The sequence below is a fragment of the Pelobates fuscus genome, chromosome 3, assembly GCF_036172605.1.
Source record: "Pelobates fuscus isolate aPelFus1 chromosome 3, aPelFus1.pri, whole genome shotgun sequence".
Taxonomy (NCBI): Eukaryota; Metazoa; Chordata; class Amphibia; order Anura; family Pelobatidae; genus Pelobates; species Pelobates fuscus.
The window spans coordinates 196,518,090-196,536,944 of record NC_086319.1 but is presented as its reverse complement, the minus strand read 5'-3'; the positions used below and the strand labels follow the sequence as shown (position 1 = coordinate 196,536,944).

The following is an 18,855-nucleotide window of genomic DNA, read 5'->3' as shown; positions in this document are numbered from 1 at the left end:
TCATCCATTTTACAGATCCTCAATTTTTGCATTGGATAACTAAATTCCACTTCTTATAGTAAGATGGAGATTTTCAGTTTTGTCCTGGCGTCAGAAGCCAATTTTGCACAGAACTTACATTAGCTCACATGAAACTTTCTTCTGGGATGGCTAGTGATGCTGCCGGAGGTGGCGTTAAAGGGTTAGTCTCGGTATGTGCAGCATTTTAATTATGCTGCTGAAGGTGGAGCTGAAGGGTTAATTTTTGTATATGCTGAAAAACTTTAAATCAATGTAGTGGTTGTGGTGCATGGAGTAAACCTTTAAACATATTTTACTGTTTAAGTTCTGCTTCATCTGATGTGTATGAGAAGACACTCTGTTCCTCATGGATCTTAAAAAATTGCCACTTAGTGTATTCTTTGTAGAAACGAAATAAACTGAAATGTACATGTGAAAAAATAGGAGACGTGTTCTGTCAGTTTGTTTTCATAGTCGTGTGTGCAGTGGGAGTCACCTGATTTCAGTGAATTGCTTGTTCAGTACATTTATCAAAATATTCATTTTGCAAATGCTAATCATTGTTCCTGTCATATACAGAATGAAAGGGGAACTGAATTAAAATATCGGTGAAAGATAAATGTACTCTTTCCAGTTAAATATTTTTACATTTTAGTTGACACTTATATTATATGTAATAAATCCTATAAATATATAAAATTTGCTGTGCTGTTTTGAAATGGAGTACCATAGAACTTAAATTTGATTTTTTTTTTTTTTTTAAAGGCTGTAACTTGGTATGTATGTTTAATGAATATTGGTACTTCAGTTTGAGAATTATCTCCATTTCATTTTTCGACCCAATAAACTGGCTTAGAATTTATCTACTTTTGGATTCTGTATGATGTTTGGTCAAAACCTGGACCGTTGGTGTGGACCTGGAGCCTTTGCTCAGTTTTACAGCTATGGTTTGTTGAGAACAGCAGCAACTCTGCTTGCTTTCAGACTCCAGGGTTGATTTTGAATTGAATTTCCAGATTTCAGTCCCGTTGTGATGCTTACAAAACCTGGACTACTGATTTGCTTTGAAGATTGTTTGTTTTCAGAACAACTGTTACAGGGAACCATATAAGCATTAATTTTAGAAAATACTGTGGGTGTTCTTCCAAAAACATGGCATATTAATTTTTCTCTCCTTAGAGACCCATTCATTTCTCATCTTGCTGGTGAACATGTCTTAACCACAAGATATTTGTTTAGCATTTGACCTCTTTCCTTAATTTTTTTTTTTTTTCAAAAATCTGACTGTAAGATTTGATTGAATTACATTTCAAATTGTGTAATGCCTTAGATCCATGTCTACAATTGCATTATATATTAATTCATCTGATAACAGCTTTTGATCCCCACACCCTGACTCTTCTCCTGCAGCTGTCTAATAACCTACTAAGCCCTCAGTGAATGCTTTTCTAGCAACTTTTACCCTTTCTAAACCCCTCTGTACCTGTGCGTCCAACTTATCTGGTTACAATTACGTGTATGTTCGTCCACCCATTGTACAGCGTGACAGAATTTGAAAGTGCTATATAAATAATATATACAGGATCCCATGCCATAACATCACACTCTAAATATGATATTACATAATCTCTAAAGCACGGCAACTTGGCAGGTAGTGTTGTGAAGGTGATTAAAAAAAAAAAAAAAAAAGACTAATTTGAAATATTACTGCAGGAGAGTGGATTGTCCATAAACAACCAATCCTCACTAACCTCAATTTTTTTTTTTTTTGTTACTAAAAAAAAAAAAAAAAATACATTCAAGAGGCGTTTTTTGTATGTAATGGTTTATTTATTTTGCAGAACTGAATGCACTACATGACGAATTAGTTTCTAGTGGGCTTGTCATCTTGGGATTTCCATGTAACCAGTTTGGACTACAGGAACCAGGGAGTAATGAGGAAATTCCCCTGGGATTAAAGTGAGTAGAATATGAAGATTGTAATTAAAATGCTGTCTTTTGGACAAGAATAAAGGTTTCGCCATTGAGTTGAATTGTCTAGCCTAAAATTCAACAAATCTCCTTAACAAATTTAATTGTGCCAAGTTGTCAAGAATCTGCAAAGTGCAATTACATTGACTTTAGTGGTTGTTCAGTTAAGGATGCATCTTGACCTCCGCCAATTGAATGCATGGGTCTTTCAGTTTTCATGGTTGTTTTTCAGTAGGCAGCTGCTTATTTTCACAGATGCCTGTTTAACCCATTCACAACGTTAGGAAAGGCTAAGCCATCTTCCATAGTGGGCTTTAATGCCATTTGGACAGCATGGAACGTTCTAACATTGTGGTGTGAACAGGGTTAAATCACAGATGTTACAGTGTGAGCATCTATGTATGTATGAGTTTGTTCCTATGCATATTTGTGTGTGTGTGTGACTGTATGCATCAGTGTGTAAATGTGAGCGTTTTCAATAAAGCCAATAGAGACACAATTTTGCGGGGCACAGATTATATGTGCGTATTGTGAATGCAACTTTTTGTATTTTAAAAGGTTCCTCCATGCTGCCCCGCAGCTACAATTTTTTTTTTTTTTTTTATATCTACAGTAGTGATGTCCCGAACTGTTCGCTGGCGAATGGTTCCTGGCAAACATTGCTTGTTCGCGTTCGCCACGGATGGCGAACATACGCGCTGTTCGGTCCGCCCCCTATTCGTCATCATTGAGTAAACTTTGACCCTGTACCACGGTCAGCAGACACATTCCAGTCAATCAGCAGCAGACCCTCCCACCTCCTGGACAGCATCCATTTTACATTCATTGTGAAGCTGCATTCTTAGTGAGAGGAGGGACAGTGTAGCTGCTGCTGATTTGATAGGGAAATTGATAGCTAGGCTAGTGTATTCAGTGTCCACTACAGTCCTGAAGGACTCATCTGATCTCTGCTGTAAGGACAGCACCCCAAAAAGCCCTTTTTAGGGCTAGAACATCAGTCTGCTTTTTTTTTTTTTTTTTCTGTGTAATGTAATTGCAGTTGCCTGCCTGCCTGCCAGCCTGTGTGTCAGGCTCACAGCATATACTGTGCCCACTTGCCCAGTGCCACCACTCACTCACTGGTGTCACAATAGCTTGCATTTAAAAAAACAAAACTTTTTTGACTGTAATATAATAGCAGTCAGTTTCCTTCACTAGTGTGCGTTTCAGGGCCTGCCAGGGCACAGTGTCACACCAGTGCAACTCATATCTGGTGTAACAGTAGTGTACATTTAAAAAATAAAATACAATTTTGTTGACTTTAATAGATTGAATAGCAGTTAGTTGTCTGCAAGCGTGTGTGTCAGGCCTACAGCGTCTACTCTGCCAACTTCTGCCAGTGCACAGTGCCACTCATATCTGTTGTCACAGTAGCTTGCACGCATAGTACCACTAATCGAAAAAAAAATGACCGGCAGAGGCAGGCCACCCCGCAGGGGCCGTCGTGGTCGTGGTGCTGTGATTCCCTTTGGCCCTAGAATAATGCCCAGTGTTCAGAGGCCACGTACCCTGAACTTGAAAAGTTCTGAGGACTTAGTTGACTGGCTAACACAGGACACCCAATATTTTGCAGCTTCCGCTCGGAACCTTGACGCACCATCCTCCTCCAGCTCCGCTTCACTTGATCTGTCAGAGGAGTTATTTACACATCAGTTGGAAGAAATGAGTGATGCGCAACCATTATTGCCAGAGGATGTAGATAACAGGGATATGTCTCAGTCAGGCAGCATTACACACGTACGGTGTGATGATGATGTACCCACTGCTGCTTCCTTTGCTGAGTTGTCAGATACAAGTGAAGCTGTTGATAATGACGATGCGTCCGTGGATGTCACGTGGGTGCCCGCTAGAAGAGAAGAAGAACAGGCGGAAAGAGAGGAGGAGGAGACGAGTTGAAAGCAGGGGGAGGTCGTCGCAAGGAGCTAGTGGCACAGTCAGACAGCATGCATCGGCACCCGGGGTCAGCCAGACAGCACGCCAATCAACGCATGCTGTGTCCACCACCAGAATGCCATCATTGCAGAGCTCAGCAGTGTGGCATTTTTTTTGTGTGTCTGCCTCTGACAACAGCGATGCCATTTGCAACCTGTGCCAAAGGAAACTGAGTCGTGGGAAGTCCAACACCCACCTAGGTACAACTGCTTTGCGAAGGCACATGATCGCACATCAAAAACACCTATGGGATCAACACATGAGTACAAGCAGCACACAAACTCAAAGCCGCCATCCTCCTCCTGGTCCAGCATCTTCAGCCACATTAACCACTGCTGTCCTCCTTGCCCCCTCTCAACCATCCGCCCCTCCGTCTCTTGCCTTGAGCAGTTCCTGCTCATCTGCCCACAGTCAGGTGTCTGTCAAGGACATGTTTGAGCGTAAGAAGCCAATGTCACAAAGTCACCCCCTTGCCCAGTGTCTGACAACTGGCTTGACTGAACTCTTAGCCCACCAGCTTTTACCATACAAGCTGGTGGAGTCAGAGGCGTTCAAAATTTTTTTAGCTATTGGTACACCGCAGTGGAAGCTACCCGGACGAAATTTCTTTGCACAAAAGGCAATCCCCAACCTGTACTCGATTGTGCAAAAGGAAGTAATGGCATGTCTGGCACAGTGTTGGGGCAAGGGTCCATCTGACCACTGATACCTGGTCTGCAAAGCATGGTCAGGGCAGGTATATCACCTACACTGCGCATTGGGTAAACATGCTGACGGCTCCCAAGCATGGAATGCGTGGCTCTGCAGAGGAGGTGTTGACACCGCCACGACTTGCAGGCAGGCCTGCTGCCACCTCCTCTACTCCTCCTACTCCATCCTCTTCCATAACCTCCTCGGCTGAGTCCTCTTCTGCTGCTGCGTCTTGCTCCACATCAACGGCACCCCCCCAGCTCCCCAGGTACTGTTCCACATCCCCAGTGTCACGCCGTCTTGGGGTTAACTTCCCTAAAAAAAGAGTCACACCGGACCAGCACTCCTGTCCGCCCTGAACGCACAGGTGGATCAGTGGCTGACTCCACACCAACTGGAGATCGGCAAAGTGGTTTGTGACAACGGAAGAAATTTGTTGGCGGCATTGCATTTGGGCAAGTTGACACGTGCCGTGCATGGCACATGTGTGTAATCTGATCGTACAACGCTTTGTGCATAAGTACCCAGGCTTACATGACATCCTTAAGCAGGCCAGGAAGGTGTGTGGCCATTTCAAGCGTTCCTACACTGCCATGGCGCACTTTTCCGATATCCAGCGGCGAAACAACATGCCAGTGAGGCGCTTGATTTGCGACAGCCCGACACGTTGGAATACAACACTCCTAATGTTCGACTGCCTTCTCCAACAAGAAAAAGCCATTAACGAGTATTTGTATGACCGGGGTGCTAGGACAGCCTCTGCGGAGCTGGGAATTTTTTTGCCACGTTACTGGACGCTCATGCGCAATGCCTGTAGGCTCATGCGTCCTTTTGAGGAGGTGACAAACCTAGTCAGTCGCACCGAAGGCACCATCAGCGACATCATACCATTTGTTTGCTTCCTGGAGCGTGCCCTGCGAAGAGTGTTGGAACAGGCTGTAGATGAGCGTGAAGAGGAAGAGTTGTGGTCACCATCACCACCAGAAACAGCCTTATCAGCATTGCTTGCTGGACCTGTGGCAACGCTGGAAGAGGATTGTGAGGAAGAGGAGTCAGAGGAGGAATGTGGCTTTGAGGAGGAGGAGGAAGACCAACCACAACAGGCATCCCAGGGTGCTCGTTGTCACCTATCTGGTACCCGTGGTGTTGTACGTGGCTGGGGGGAAGAACATACTTTCAGAGAGATCACGTAGGACGAGGAACAGGACATGAGTAGCTCGGCATCCAACCTTGTGCAAATGGACTGTTTGCGGTTGTTTGCGGTGCGTTAAACGGGGAGTTTGGTCTGTCACTGTGAAGCGGGCGTAACCTTTACACTACCTGATCGATACAACATCATACCTGATGTTTTAAAGCACCTTATTCCTAACAATTTAGGAATGTTAGGTGATTTATGCCCTTTATGAATTAAAACCAGACTCTGCATCAACTATATAATTTTCCATGGGAGTTTTGCCATGGATCCCCTTCGGCATGCCACAGTCCAGGTGTTCGTCCCCTTGAAACAACTTTTCCATCACTATTGTGGCTAGAAAGAGTCCCTGTGGGTTTTAAAATTCGCCTGCCTATTGAAGTATATGTTCGCCACATCACTAATCTACAGCTAAACATCTAATTTCTTCTAATTAAAATAATTTAATTGGTACACTTCGAAATGATCTAGTTTTGATCTGAGGCACTTGGTATGACTTCTATTTTCTGAATGGGGAAAACTCTATGCTGGGCAATTCTTGATACCCAATCAAAGTTGGTCACTTGCTGTGTTCCGAGTTTTGTTATTTCTATTTTATATTACTTGCATTAATATCTAATGATGCACTGCTTGTAGGCTACTTAATTGAGCGTAGACAGACCGACACATCCATCTCTGGGTTAAATAGGCACTTTCCTGCATGGCCCAGAAATCTTGTAAGGACAGTGTACATTTGCTGGACATTTCCAATCTCTCTCTACCAAGGTATCTGGTTGCTTCATGTAACATCTCATTTTTCTTCAGGCTGCCTGGCCAGCCCCCAGGACCATGCATGGTCCAATGCGTGAAAGCATTTATTGATGCACTTGCACTTTGCTGCCTGGGACAGTTCCCTCGTTTCCCACAGGACCTCGAAATGACTGTTGTGAGGCCTGGTACACATATTAACATCACTATACATACACAGACATAGAATACACATTCCAAGAGACTTACACACTCAAACATATTCATACACACGTCACATACAGAGACACATGCATACAAAAGCAATTTTATTTTTTTGGAGTTGGTTTGCATGAATGTCTATACCTAAAATGTTGTGTTTACAGGTTGCCCTGAGTGGACTAGGTCAGGTGGGTGGTATTTTAAGAGGTCGAGCTATTATAAGAGGATAAGGAGGCCAGCAGGGGTACCAGAGCAAAATCTGTGTAACATTTTACTGTCCCCATAAGTCCCATGCTGCAGCTGGCTTTGCTCATTCATGATAGTGGTATGCTCTCTTTTGCATCTGGCAGCCATCAATAGCACTGGCACAGCATACTGCTGATGTGTTGTACGTCTCCGAGGTGTGTGCACACAATATCTGTCACACTGTGACAGAAATACCTCTCCTTGCAGTGTATTTGCACCACCTCTGCGTGTATGCCCTGTGTGCACGTGTTTTATACTGGCCCTGTGAGTGAGAATTTTACTGATACATGTTGGGCTGTATGTGCATGGAACTGATTTGAGCATAAAGTGGCTTGTTGTTGCTGGTATTGCTTTTACTACTTTTTTTTTTTTTTTTAAATGTAATTATTTGAGTATAATTGAAAAGACAATACATAAACAACATTAATGGAAGACAGTTTGTCATTGTTTAGTATCAAATAAGATGTCATATTTAGTTTACTAATGACATACATATAACTTAGATAATACAGACAAGGTATTGCTTAAATTATCTCAACTGCTTCCATCATAAAGTCAAATATTTATGTCTAGTGACCGAAAAGCAACCAATCTGCGAAAGGAAATTCAGATAGTATTTGTAAATAAAGGAAACAATAAATAATAATAATGTTTTACTAAAATAAATAATAAAGGAAATAATGTTTTTTATAATATATAACCAAACTACCAAAAATATTTCTAGCTCGGAGGATGAGATTAATCGAACACATTACTCTTAATAATTATTGATATTGCCATCTTCGCTTTATTTTTGTACTTTATTTTTATTTAAACTGTTAAATATAACAGTAGTCAACAGGCAAAGAAAGGTTATTAAAACAATAAATATATATATATATATATATTCAACCAAAGAGCCACACAAACATTTGTAAGGCAACTCCAAATGTCAGAAAAAGAAGAGCAATAGCTTGTTCGAAAACAAGACAAATGAGTTAAACAAATAAATAAAAAAAAAAGAGGACAGGATAATGGCACCAAACATTCTTTATATTTTTAGTTTAAATAAAAAGAATCTATATATTGTTTTGTCACCCTTTTTTTTTTTTTATTTATTTTTTTTTTTTTTTGCAGATATGTGCGTCCTGGTGGAGGTTTTGAGCCAAAATTCCAGATGTTTGAAAAGGGGGACATTAATGGGAAAAAAGAGCAGAAAGTATACACATTTCTGAAGGTATCAAAAAATTGACTATTTTTAACCCTTTCAAAATAATTCAGATCTGCATGTTTAATGTCATTGTATATTGTCCTTTTAACTTGAGTAGGAACATCTTTAAGCTACTAAAAAAACAAAAACATCAAAGAGACACTATAGTCACCAAAACAACTTTAGCTTAATGAAGCAGTTTTGGTGTATAGGTCATACAGTTTCACTGCTCAGTTCTCTGCCATTTAGAGTTTGGGAACTGCAGCACCGTTTCTAACCAATTTTTCGTTCATAATTTTCGTACATCGAATTGGAAGAATAGGCACCATGCTGATATCCAAAAGGTCAAATCTGTCCTGTCCATGGCTGGTTTCTGGACACTGGTTCTTTTGGACCACAACCCATGCTTTAACCCCTTAAGGACCAAACTTCTGGAATAAAAGGGAATCATGACATGTCAGGCACGTCATGTGTCCTTAAGGGGTTAAAGAAGTGTCTGTTGCTAAATGCAGAGTGAAGTCTGAAACACAATGCCTGTATCTATTTGCATGTCAAACAGGGACCTGTGATAGATATGGAAACATTATTTATTGAGTTCCTGTACACTAAGAGGACTTTACAAAGTCAAACTTGAGAGGTGTGTGTTTCTCTAGATAGACTTGGTCAGGGACTGAATTAAAAATATCTATTAGCAGCCAATCAGGACCCGACATGAGCTAGTTTGTGTCCTTGAAAAACACATTGTGATAACATTTACCAAGTGTGCACCTTTTAGTTGAACACTGGTCAGTTTTATTTGCAAATTTAAATGTATTTAAAAAACAAAACAAAAAAAACCATGGCATTCATGTGTTAATAGTCAATAGCTGTGTAATGTTTAACTAAACTAGCCCCCATTACCTTCCTAGCAAACTTGATCAAGTAATCTTGATTATTCAGCTTTCATAATTATTTATTTTCTTAACAAATTAGAAAATCATCTTATGGGTCATTTGTTTTGTAGAAAGTAAGTCCACAACAGTGGAATTTCAAATATGATAGCATTTCTTTACTTTATTTTCTTTTACCAGAACTCCTGTCCTCCGGTGGGTAATAATATAGGCAACCCACTTAACCGCCTTTTCTGGGACTCCCTCAAGACCAATGATGTCAAGTGGAACTTTGAGAAGTTTTTGGTGGGACCGGATGGTCGGCCGTGGAGACGTTGGCATCCTCGTACACCAGTCGCTCAAGTGAAAAGAGATATAATTTTCCTCATGAAGCCTCAGCATGGTCAACAAAGTATCCTTATGCTGGGAAGGGAGCAGAAATAAAACACTGTGTCAATATCTTATACAACATTTTCTATTCCTGATTATCTCTGTGCTTCTTTGTGCTGTGACTGATCAGTAGTGACTTTAGCTAGCTTTGGATTCTTTCTGTATGAAAGCCAAGTCCAAAAGCACGCGAGTGTGGGACTTGTCTGGAAACCAGTATGTGGTGCAGCTGCTCTTTAGTGCATTCAAGCTGCTGTGCTGCTCTGGGATGGGATCCATAGTGTAGCCATGTCTCTTAATTACTACTTAATCTGTAGACCAAATTTAATTCATGTCATTCATCAATAAATCTTGCCAATCTTAAAATGTATGTGTCTTTTTTTACGCATTTGTGAAAGGGGAGTATTGAAATCAGAAATATGATGATATGCAGTATCTTCCTGCACTTTTTTCCTCTGAACGGAGCTAATGTTATGTAAAACACTGCAGGGGGGAATGTGAGCGGGATATCATCAGGTATCTCTATAGTGGTTCTCTCAAAACTTGATTGTTTAGAACTGCTTGCAAGGGCAGACCCAGAGATCAAACACAGGAAGAATAGCAGCACTTGTCTAAAACATGGACCCCAGCTGCACAAATACAGACACACACACACATTTAAGCCACTTCTGCAATAACATTTACATTTTATTTTTTTTAATATTTACTTTTTTTAAATTTTATTATTGTAGTCATTTCTACAAACATTTCATAACATGTACACAATATTAAACTGTTTACCTACTAGCATCAATTTGGTAAGTATAAAAAACAAATAGGACATCAGACATGGCAAACAAGACAAAACAATGTATTATTAAAGTTCTCTGCTAGGGGGAGGAGAGGAAAAAAGTGAAAGATGAGAGAAAGAGACAAATATAAATTTCTCTCTTTCTTCTCTCATTGCCATTTTTACCATATAACGTCATGGGGAGCTATATCTGACTTAAATTTTCTTAATCTGTCTCAGCTATTTTAGATATTCCTCATATGTTGTCCTACATATACCCATCTCCATTTTAATTTTGATATATACGGTAATTAGAATTTTCACTTGCTCCCAGCAAGGTGCTGAGGCCTGCTTCCAGTTTCTGGCAATCAGCATCTCTGCTGCTACTAAAATATGTGTAACAATCCTTGAGGCAGGGCCAAGAATATTTTGAATATTTAATTGTAATAAAAGTGATCTAGGTTCAAAGATAAACTTTTTAGAGAGTAAAGTTTGAATTTTTGTATGGATCATATTCCAAAATAATTGAATGGGTTGACATTCCCACCATATATGGAGGAAATCTCCCCTGTATGTTAAACATCTCCAACATCTGTCTGAGGCGTTGGGATACATTCTAGACAGCTTACTTGGGACTAAGTACCATTTGTTCAAAAGCTTCTAATGTATCTCCATCAGATTTAAACAATTGATGTTTTTATTAACGGTTTTCAGTGATTTCTTTCCAATCTTCACAAGTGAAGAAAAAAAAAATGGCAGCAAGAATTAAAAATTGATATCGCTGGTAAAATCGGTTTATTAAGGTCACCCTTAATTAAATCCATACAACGTGTAATTAATTTATTCATTTTCATACCTTTTTATCATTTTTCCTAGTTTAATATGTTTGGATGAATTGTCTGGAATTAAATGTTTTTGTAGGTAACACTTTATTCTAATAAAATTAAAGATTTCTTTATTATTTAAACCATAATCTGTATTTAGCAGCGTGAAATCCCTAATCTTATCGTTATCCAGTATTTTTTAATTCTATTGAGGCCAGCCTTTATCCATTTTGAGAGGTTTAAGTCTGCAACATTATACATTAATTGAGATAATGGGAGGCCTGAGATAATTCTAAGTTTTTCCCATGTGTTCAAAAGATTATTAAATACTATACTCTTTGATTGAATATCTATACAGTATTTCTTTCCCCTTATTCTGCCAAAATATTGATATCAACTCTTTAGTAACATCACTAGTTTTGTCAAACCCATTTCTATTTTATACCAGATTTCCTCTTTAACATTATCAAACTGAGTATAAATAATGTGTTAACATGCAGGTTTTCCAATAGTCTTTTAACAAGGGTAACCCCAGTCCACCGTGGCTGATTTTCCGTGCTAAACGACTGGCACTAATACGTGGATTTTTACCCAACCATATAAATTTATTGAATATACATTGCGCCAAACTCAACCAACTATCTGGACAGGCTACAGGCAACATGCAAAATAGGTAGATCCATTTTGGTAGAATATATGATTTTACAATATTTATTCTTCCCCACTACGAAACTTCCCAAGATTTCCACTCTTTACATTTTTTACTAGTATATTTAAGTAGAGACATAAAATTACTCTCCATAAGATTAAGAGGGTTTCTCGTTATTTGAATTCCAAGATATATAAAATTAGAAGATGAACAATCTAACCCAAACTTATCATATAGTGACCTTCTTAACTCAAGCAGTAATAGGGCGGCGTTCGACAGTTTAAAGCTCACGAACCCGCATATTCCAACAGTTCACTTTCTACTGTATAATTGTAGTGTGTGTTCGTGTGAACCCTTCATTCGAATGGCTTTACTATTCTAGTGAACGGATCTGAGCGGTATTTCGCCAGATGGTGCGTTTAGATCCGAGCCATTCAATGAAGGGTCATTCGGACAATTCCGAGTATTTGTACAAGTTATGTATTTTTATGTGAAATGGTATATTTTGCTGTACGGAGAGAATGTAATTAACAGTATATTCTTGCGCAATTATCTCTACAGTACAGCAATGCATGATGGGAAATAGCATTGCAGGTTAAGTTTTCCACAGAGTCCACCAAGGGAAAACCCATGCAATGCCAGTATGGAAACCCTTGCATGGGGACTTGTATAAATACGGTGACATTGGAATAAAAGCTCAGTTGACTCCCAAACTATGTGTCGCCTAGTTCTTGGGGAAAAAGGGATTATCTTTACGCTACCTGTACTTTGTATGCTGAAACCTGACTACCAGCGGAGATACCGTGGATTATATTACTACTCCACTACAGGGTATAATGTGCACTTTTAACATTTCCCTCGGTATCTCTCCTGTTTGTGTAATTTTATTAAATGTCCTCCTAAGAGCCTCTTTAATATTATGTTAGGGACGAATAAAAGATTACTAGACCCATCAAGTCCTGGTGATTTATTAGTTTTAAGTTTTCTTATAGCTGTTTCTACTTCATCTGTACTAATTTCTTCATTGAGTTTACCCAATTGCTCTTCCAAAACTCTAGGGAAGTTATAGTTATTCAGAAAACCGGCTATATCTATAGCGGGTTGTCTCTCCGGCAGATTGTATAGAATTTCTGAAACGCCTCACCTATTTTCTCTGGATTAAGCAGGATATTGTTGCCCTGCATTATCTTAGTAACTATTTTTATTTTTTTTTTTGCTCTGTTTTTTAATCTTCTGGACAATAATTTATCGGCTTTGTTCTCCTGATACTATGTCCTTTTAAGTCGATCAAGAGAATAATTTGATTTTTGAATTAAGACACTATTAATTTTGTCCCTCACTTCCTTAACTTTATCAGCCCTTTCCTTTGACAGTGCACTCCTATTTTCCTTCTCTAGACTATCCAAATCTATATAGTTCTGCTAGATTCCACGTATTCCGTCTTTTTTCCTGAGCACCCAATTTGATTAGATGACCCCTTTTGGTGCACTTATAAGCACAACCTATCATTGGGAACGAAATCTCTTATGAATAGTTTTCTTTGAAGAAAGGTTCTGTAACTTCTTTAATCAGATCTAGATTTTGTTTATTTTGTATAATACTTTAATCTGTCTATACACTAAGCCGCTTCCAGCGGTGATGATGCAGGACATTCAGATAATAAAAAACAACAACAAAAAGTCATTATTTAGTGATAATTACTCAGCATGTCATAGTTATATTAACCGAATTTGTTCTTTAAGCAGTTATCACTCATTAGGACACGGATCTTCCGTACAAGGGGGCTATTTCTTATCTTATTTTGTAACCCCAAAGATTGTTTAGTTTTGTTTTTAACACACCTCACTTTCTAACCCATATCAGAAAATCTGGAGGGAATACTAATGAAATTTTTTTCAAAAAAACCCCCCAAAAAACTAACATTATATAAATCACTGTCGTATTCAATCCTCGTGCACTAACCTTTAATAATGCCTACTCCTAACCTAAATAATTGTGTCATTTTAACATTTAATAGTACACCCTCCTCCAGCCCTGAGAAGGTGTTACAGGGAAAGTATTCCTTTTTCTAAGTGAGAATATTTAAGTGACTTCATTACCATTTTGATGTTTAGTTGCGTTCTGTTAGCGCAAATTTCGCAACATATTTTAACCTCGTATCTTTTCCCATAAAACCATATATCTCTGTTTACTTTTTAATATATGAAGTGTTTTAACTTTTTTATCATTTAAAGTGCAGTCATTAGGAGAAAAAAAAAATTCAAAATAATCTATTCCCTTTCACCATTATGATTCTAGTCATACATTTCAGTGTATACTCCTAATTTATGTGCCAAAACAGCCTCCCTAACGATTATAGGTATCTGTGTACTTTTTAGGATGCTGACCATACCCTTCTATGTATATGCTTTAGAAATCAAATTCTTTATGTATTTTAGGAAATGTTTTTGCCTCCTTTCACCATAAAACAATTATCTTCAATTATAAACATCCATCCTATATAAAAAACAAAAACAAAAAAAACCCTATTTTTTTTTTTTATCATTCCAGCTTGTTAGATGGCAGCAATTGTTTTAAAGAGGCTGAGTTTTTAACCATTTCCATTTTATCTTTATATTTGAATCTTAGTCCTACTGGAAAAGACCACATATAGTTCTCATTCTTTAGGAGTATCCTAGTTTGATCGAAGAATGTTCTCCATGAATTTCTGATGCCGATCGATAGATCATTAAAGATCTTGAGCTTCATACTTGAAACCTTGGAATGACATTTACATTGATGCCCTGCTTCTTGCATGACAAATGGACAAAATGTGTAACAGGCTTACAGAGTGGTGGCTTCTGCTTCCAAACAGATAAATTCCCCTGTCTTTTTAGAGCAATGTGGGTGCCTTCTGCTGCAAAAATGGGGGGGATAGGGGCAGGTTACTGTGCCTGTAACAGTGACTATGTTCCTGTAATTATGTATGTGGGGTCTGTGTGTGACGGCTTCTTGCATTACTGTGCATGTGTGTGTAAAGTGACTGTTACATAGTGTGTCTATGTGCATCTGAATGTGTGTCTTTGTTTATGACTGGGTCTAGGTATGTGTAAGTGACTGTATAATAGAGTATTTATGTTGTAATTGTGTCTGTGAATGCATATCTATGTATGCATGGCACGGTGTATATATGTGGGGGACAAAAAAGGTGTAAGGGTAAGAAACAGACAATGGGTAAGGGGGGGTTAATAGATGAAGAATAAACATGGCACACACAAAAAAGGTGAAAGAAGTTAAGAGACATACAAGGGGAAAGGGGGATTGGGAGAAATCCAAAAGAAGGGTCAGGAGATGCACACAAGAGATGACTGTGTGCCAATACAGATGTCACCCCAGGTGACAAATGATCTAAGTACTCTAGGCTTTTTGCTTCCCCCCCATGGCTTTAGGTTTGTTTGACTTTACCATGAACACTTTATGCATATACTCTTTACAGGGTTGCCATGATAAATTGTGGGGCCCCTGACACAGCTCAAGGCCCCAGGGCCTACCCCTGAGTCCACCCATAGGGCCGCCCCCAGGGGTGCAGTGTGTGTACTGATTGTGGTGTGTGTATAGTGGATATAGAATGTGTGTAGTGGATGCAGAGTGTATAGTACATGCAAATTGTATATTTGTGTAATGTATGAGGTGTATATTAGATGCAGAGTGTGTGTTTGTGTAGTGGATGTAGTGTGTGTGTATAATGAATGCAGAGTGTATGTGTGTGTGTGTGTAATGAATGTAGTGTTTGTGTAGTGGATGTAGTGTTTATGTGTATTAGATGCTGTGTGTATAGTGAATGTATAGTGAATGCAGTGTGTGTTTGTGTAGGATGGGAGCGGGGGTGCATTGTCTAGATTTATTTTTTTTTTAATTAAATTCAGTTTTAGTCCTCCCTCCCGGCTTCTTACCTGCTATGGGGAGGGGGCAGATTGTGTTCCCTGGTGGGCCGGAGGCATTGTGATTGCAGCCAGCCACTATACTCTGCAGAGGGGTCCTGCAGCACACTCTCACTTCCCTCCAAACAGCTCCCCTGTCTAACTCTCGCAGCCTGCATGCCTTACAGAGCATTGCCATGGTAACCCGTGACAACACTGACAGCAGCGGGACTTGTGAGATTTAGACAGGCGAGCTGCTGACCACCAGGCCCATGATGACCATTATGGTTGCCATGCCCTAATGGGGGCCCTGACTCTGTATATTAAAGTGTAAATAAAAAGATACTTCTCCCAAACCTTGATTAAGCAATCCTTAGAGCAGGGATAGGCAACTTTCAATACTCCAAATGTTGGACTACATCTATTATAATGCGCTTCTAGCCATAATGCTGGCAAAGCTTGAAAGGAGATTTAGTTCAAAACATCTGGAGTGCCGAAGGTTTTCTACCACTGACTTAGACTAACTCAAGCCATACTCATGGAGCTTGGAGTAATCATTTAGCTTTTTTTCATGTGCTGCTCTGTTTTCTCATAAAATTATAAAATACTTGACAATTCACATCACGATCTAGTTCAATCAGGACACACACTGCACTGAAGGACAAAAAAAAAACTTCTCCTCAGCACTGTGCTGACTGACAGGTACAAAGAACAACTAAATGATTGAAAGGGTCCAATACAGATGTTTCCGAAGGAGAGTGAAATGCACACACTATTCAATGGGGAATATTCCCAGTAGGGTGCTTGCAAACCGAGGAGAAGCAATGTTCCCAAATACATTCAGTCAGTTTAAATACAAATATCTGTTGGTTTGTTAGAGTGGCAGTCCTATTTAGGAGTGCAAAAGAAACAAAGTTTGGCTCTTCGGTGCCTCCTCTGTCAAAGTTGACAAAGGCATAGGAAGACAAGCAAGTAGCATCTGGCCAGTAAAATTTATTATTAACAATTTAGCATTGTCAAAACTGTTACACCAGGCCAGTGGTTTGTGTTTTTTTTTAGGTAGCAACAACCGTTAAAGGGATTCTATAGTGTTAGGAATACAAATCTGTATTCCTAACACTGTAGTGCCTTCTGGTCCCTTCTGTGTCAATTAAGGGTTAAATCACTTTGTTCATACAGCCCTAGTCACACCTCCCTGCATTTGACTTGCATAGCCTTCCTAAACACTTCCTGTAAAGAGTTATCTAATGTTTACACTTCCTTTATTGCAAGTTCTGCTTAAAGGGACACTATAGTCACCTGAACAACTTTAGCTTAATGAAGTAGTTTTGGTGTATAGAACATGCCCCTGCAGCCTAACTGCTCAATCCTCTGCCATTTAGGAGTTAAATCCCTTTGTTTATGAACCCTAGTCACACCTCCCTGCATGTGACTTGCACAGCCTTCCATAAACACTTCCTGTAAAGAGAGCCCTATTTAGGCTTTCTTAATTGCAAGTTCTGTTTAATTAAGATTTTCTTATCCCCTGCTATGTTAATAGCTTGCTAGACCCTGCAAGAGCCTCCTGTATGTGATTAAAGTTCAATTTAGAGATTAATATACAATTATTTAAGGTAAATTACATCTGTTTGAAAGTGAAACCAGTTTTTTTTTATGCAGGCTCTGTCAATCATAGCCAGGGGAGGTGTGGCTAGGGCTGCATAAACAGAAACAAAGATTTAACTCCTAAATGACAGGGATTTGAGCAGTGAAATTGCAGGGGAATGATCTATACACTAAAACGGCTTTATTTAGCTAAAGTAATTTAGGTGACTATAGTGTTCCTTTAATTTGGAACTTCTCATCTCCTGCTCTGTTAATAACTTGGTAGACTTTGCAGAAGCCTCCAGTATGTGATTAAAGTTCAATTTACAGAGCAGGAGATATAACTTACTTTGAAATATTGTATCTTATTGAAAGTGAAACCATTTTTTTTTATTCAAGCAGGCTTTCAGTTACAGCTAGGGGAGGTGTGACTAAGGCTGGATGAACAGAAACTAAGTGATTTAGCTTTGAACAATGAAACTTCAGAGGCATGATCTATACACTAAAACTGCTTCATTAAGCTAAAGTTGTTTTGGAGACTATAGTGTCCCTTTAAAAAAAAAATAAATATATATTCTCTCTCACAACCATCTACGAATGATCAGACAAATCCCTTTAAGTAGCACCCAGCTTATAGACCGGATGCACAGATAATCAAGAGACCAGGCATAGTTCATATTTAAAGTAATTTATTAATATGTTAAATTACATGCAAAATGAAAAAACAAAACAGATTATGCCTGTGGTATTTTAAGAGGTAATTTGTTACAGTTAATGTAACACTTTAGACAGACATATAGATAGATGTATATTTCCTTTACATAAATAAAAAGCCAACAATAAAAAAAATCTCCAACCAAAACACATTAATCTGGGATGTTCACGTGTGCCGTAAATTGTGGAGTATGTTGTTAGACTAGACATTTCATTAAAGCCAAATGATTCCCGCAGAATAAGAGAGTTCTAATTTAATGTACACAAAGAATTTACCCATCACTATGTATGGATTATATCTACAATTCTACACTGTTGGTCGCCAATTGTCGGACTCCCAGTTTCAGAGTGGATGTAAGAAGGTCCATTACGTGCCCAATAGTCACATGGCTTGCTCCTTTAATCCATCCCTGAATGATTTAGTTCAGAAGAACTAGCAGAGGCACATGTAAGTTCAATAGTTTTACACATTCCCCTAGCCCTGGAAACAGCAGCTAAATATTTTTTATTAGATCTGCAAATTATATATATATTTATTCACTAGCAGCATGACTAGCAAATATATAAATGCTTTATAGATCTATTATGATGCATGAAGACAGACTGTTTTACAAATATACTGTAGTCTTGTTCTAGGATTTGGGATCATAAAATTATCACAGTTTCAATTTTCAAACAACACAGAAAATATATAGAAAAATATTGTGAAAATACACTTAACATTAAAGAAAGGTAAAGTATGCTAATTATGGAGCACATTTTTAGGTTTATTTACTAAAACGTGAATTGTAAAGCATTCAAAGTACATTCTTTCAGGTATCGTCTATATTTTCCATTTGGACTAAAATTTGAAATTCACTTGATTCAGATTTCAGTTTACATTTGGGCATCCTGGATTCCAACTGACTGCAAATTTGATTTCATGAATAACCCTGTGTGCTTATTTACATTTT

General features: G+C 38.8%; 1 protein-coding gene across 1 annotated transcript in view; it reads left to right on the top strand.

Moving 5' to 3' along the window:
- The window catches only part of GPX3 (glutathione peroxidase 3), a 35,482-nt gene extending 25,653 nt beyond the window's left edge, over positions 1–9,829 (top strand). The window contains exons 3-5 of the mRNA XM_063445397.1: positions 1,842–1,959; positions 8,135–8,234; positions 9,278–9,829. Coding sequence (XP_063301467.1) covers positions 1,842–1,959; positions 8,135–8,234; positions 9,278–9,520 — 461 coding nt within the window. The 3' untranslated portion in view covers positions 9,521–9,829. The remainder of the gene's footprint in view (positions 1–1,841; positions 1,960–8,134; positions 8,235–9,277) is intronic.
- The last annotated feature ends 9,026 nt before the right edge of the window (positions 9,830–18,855 follow it).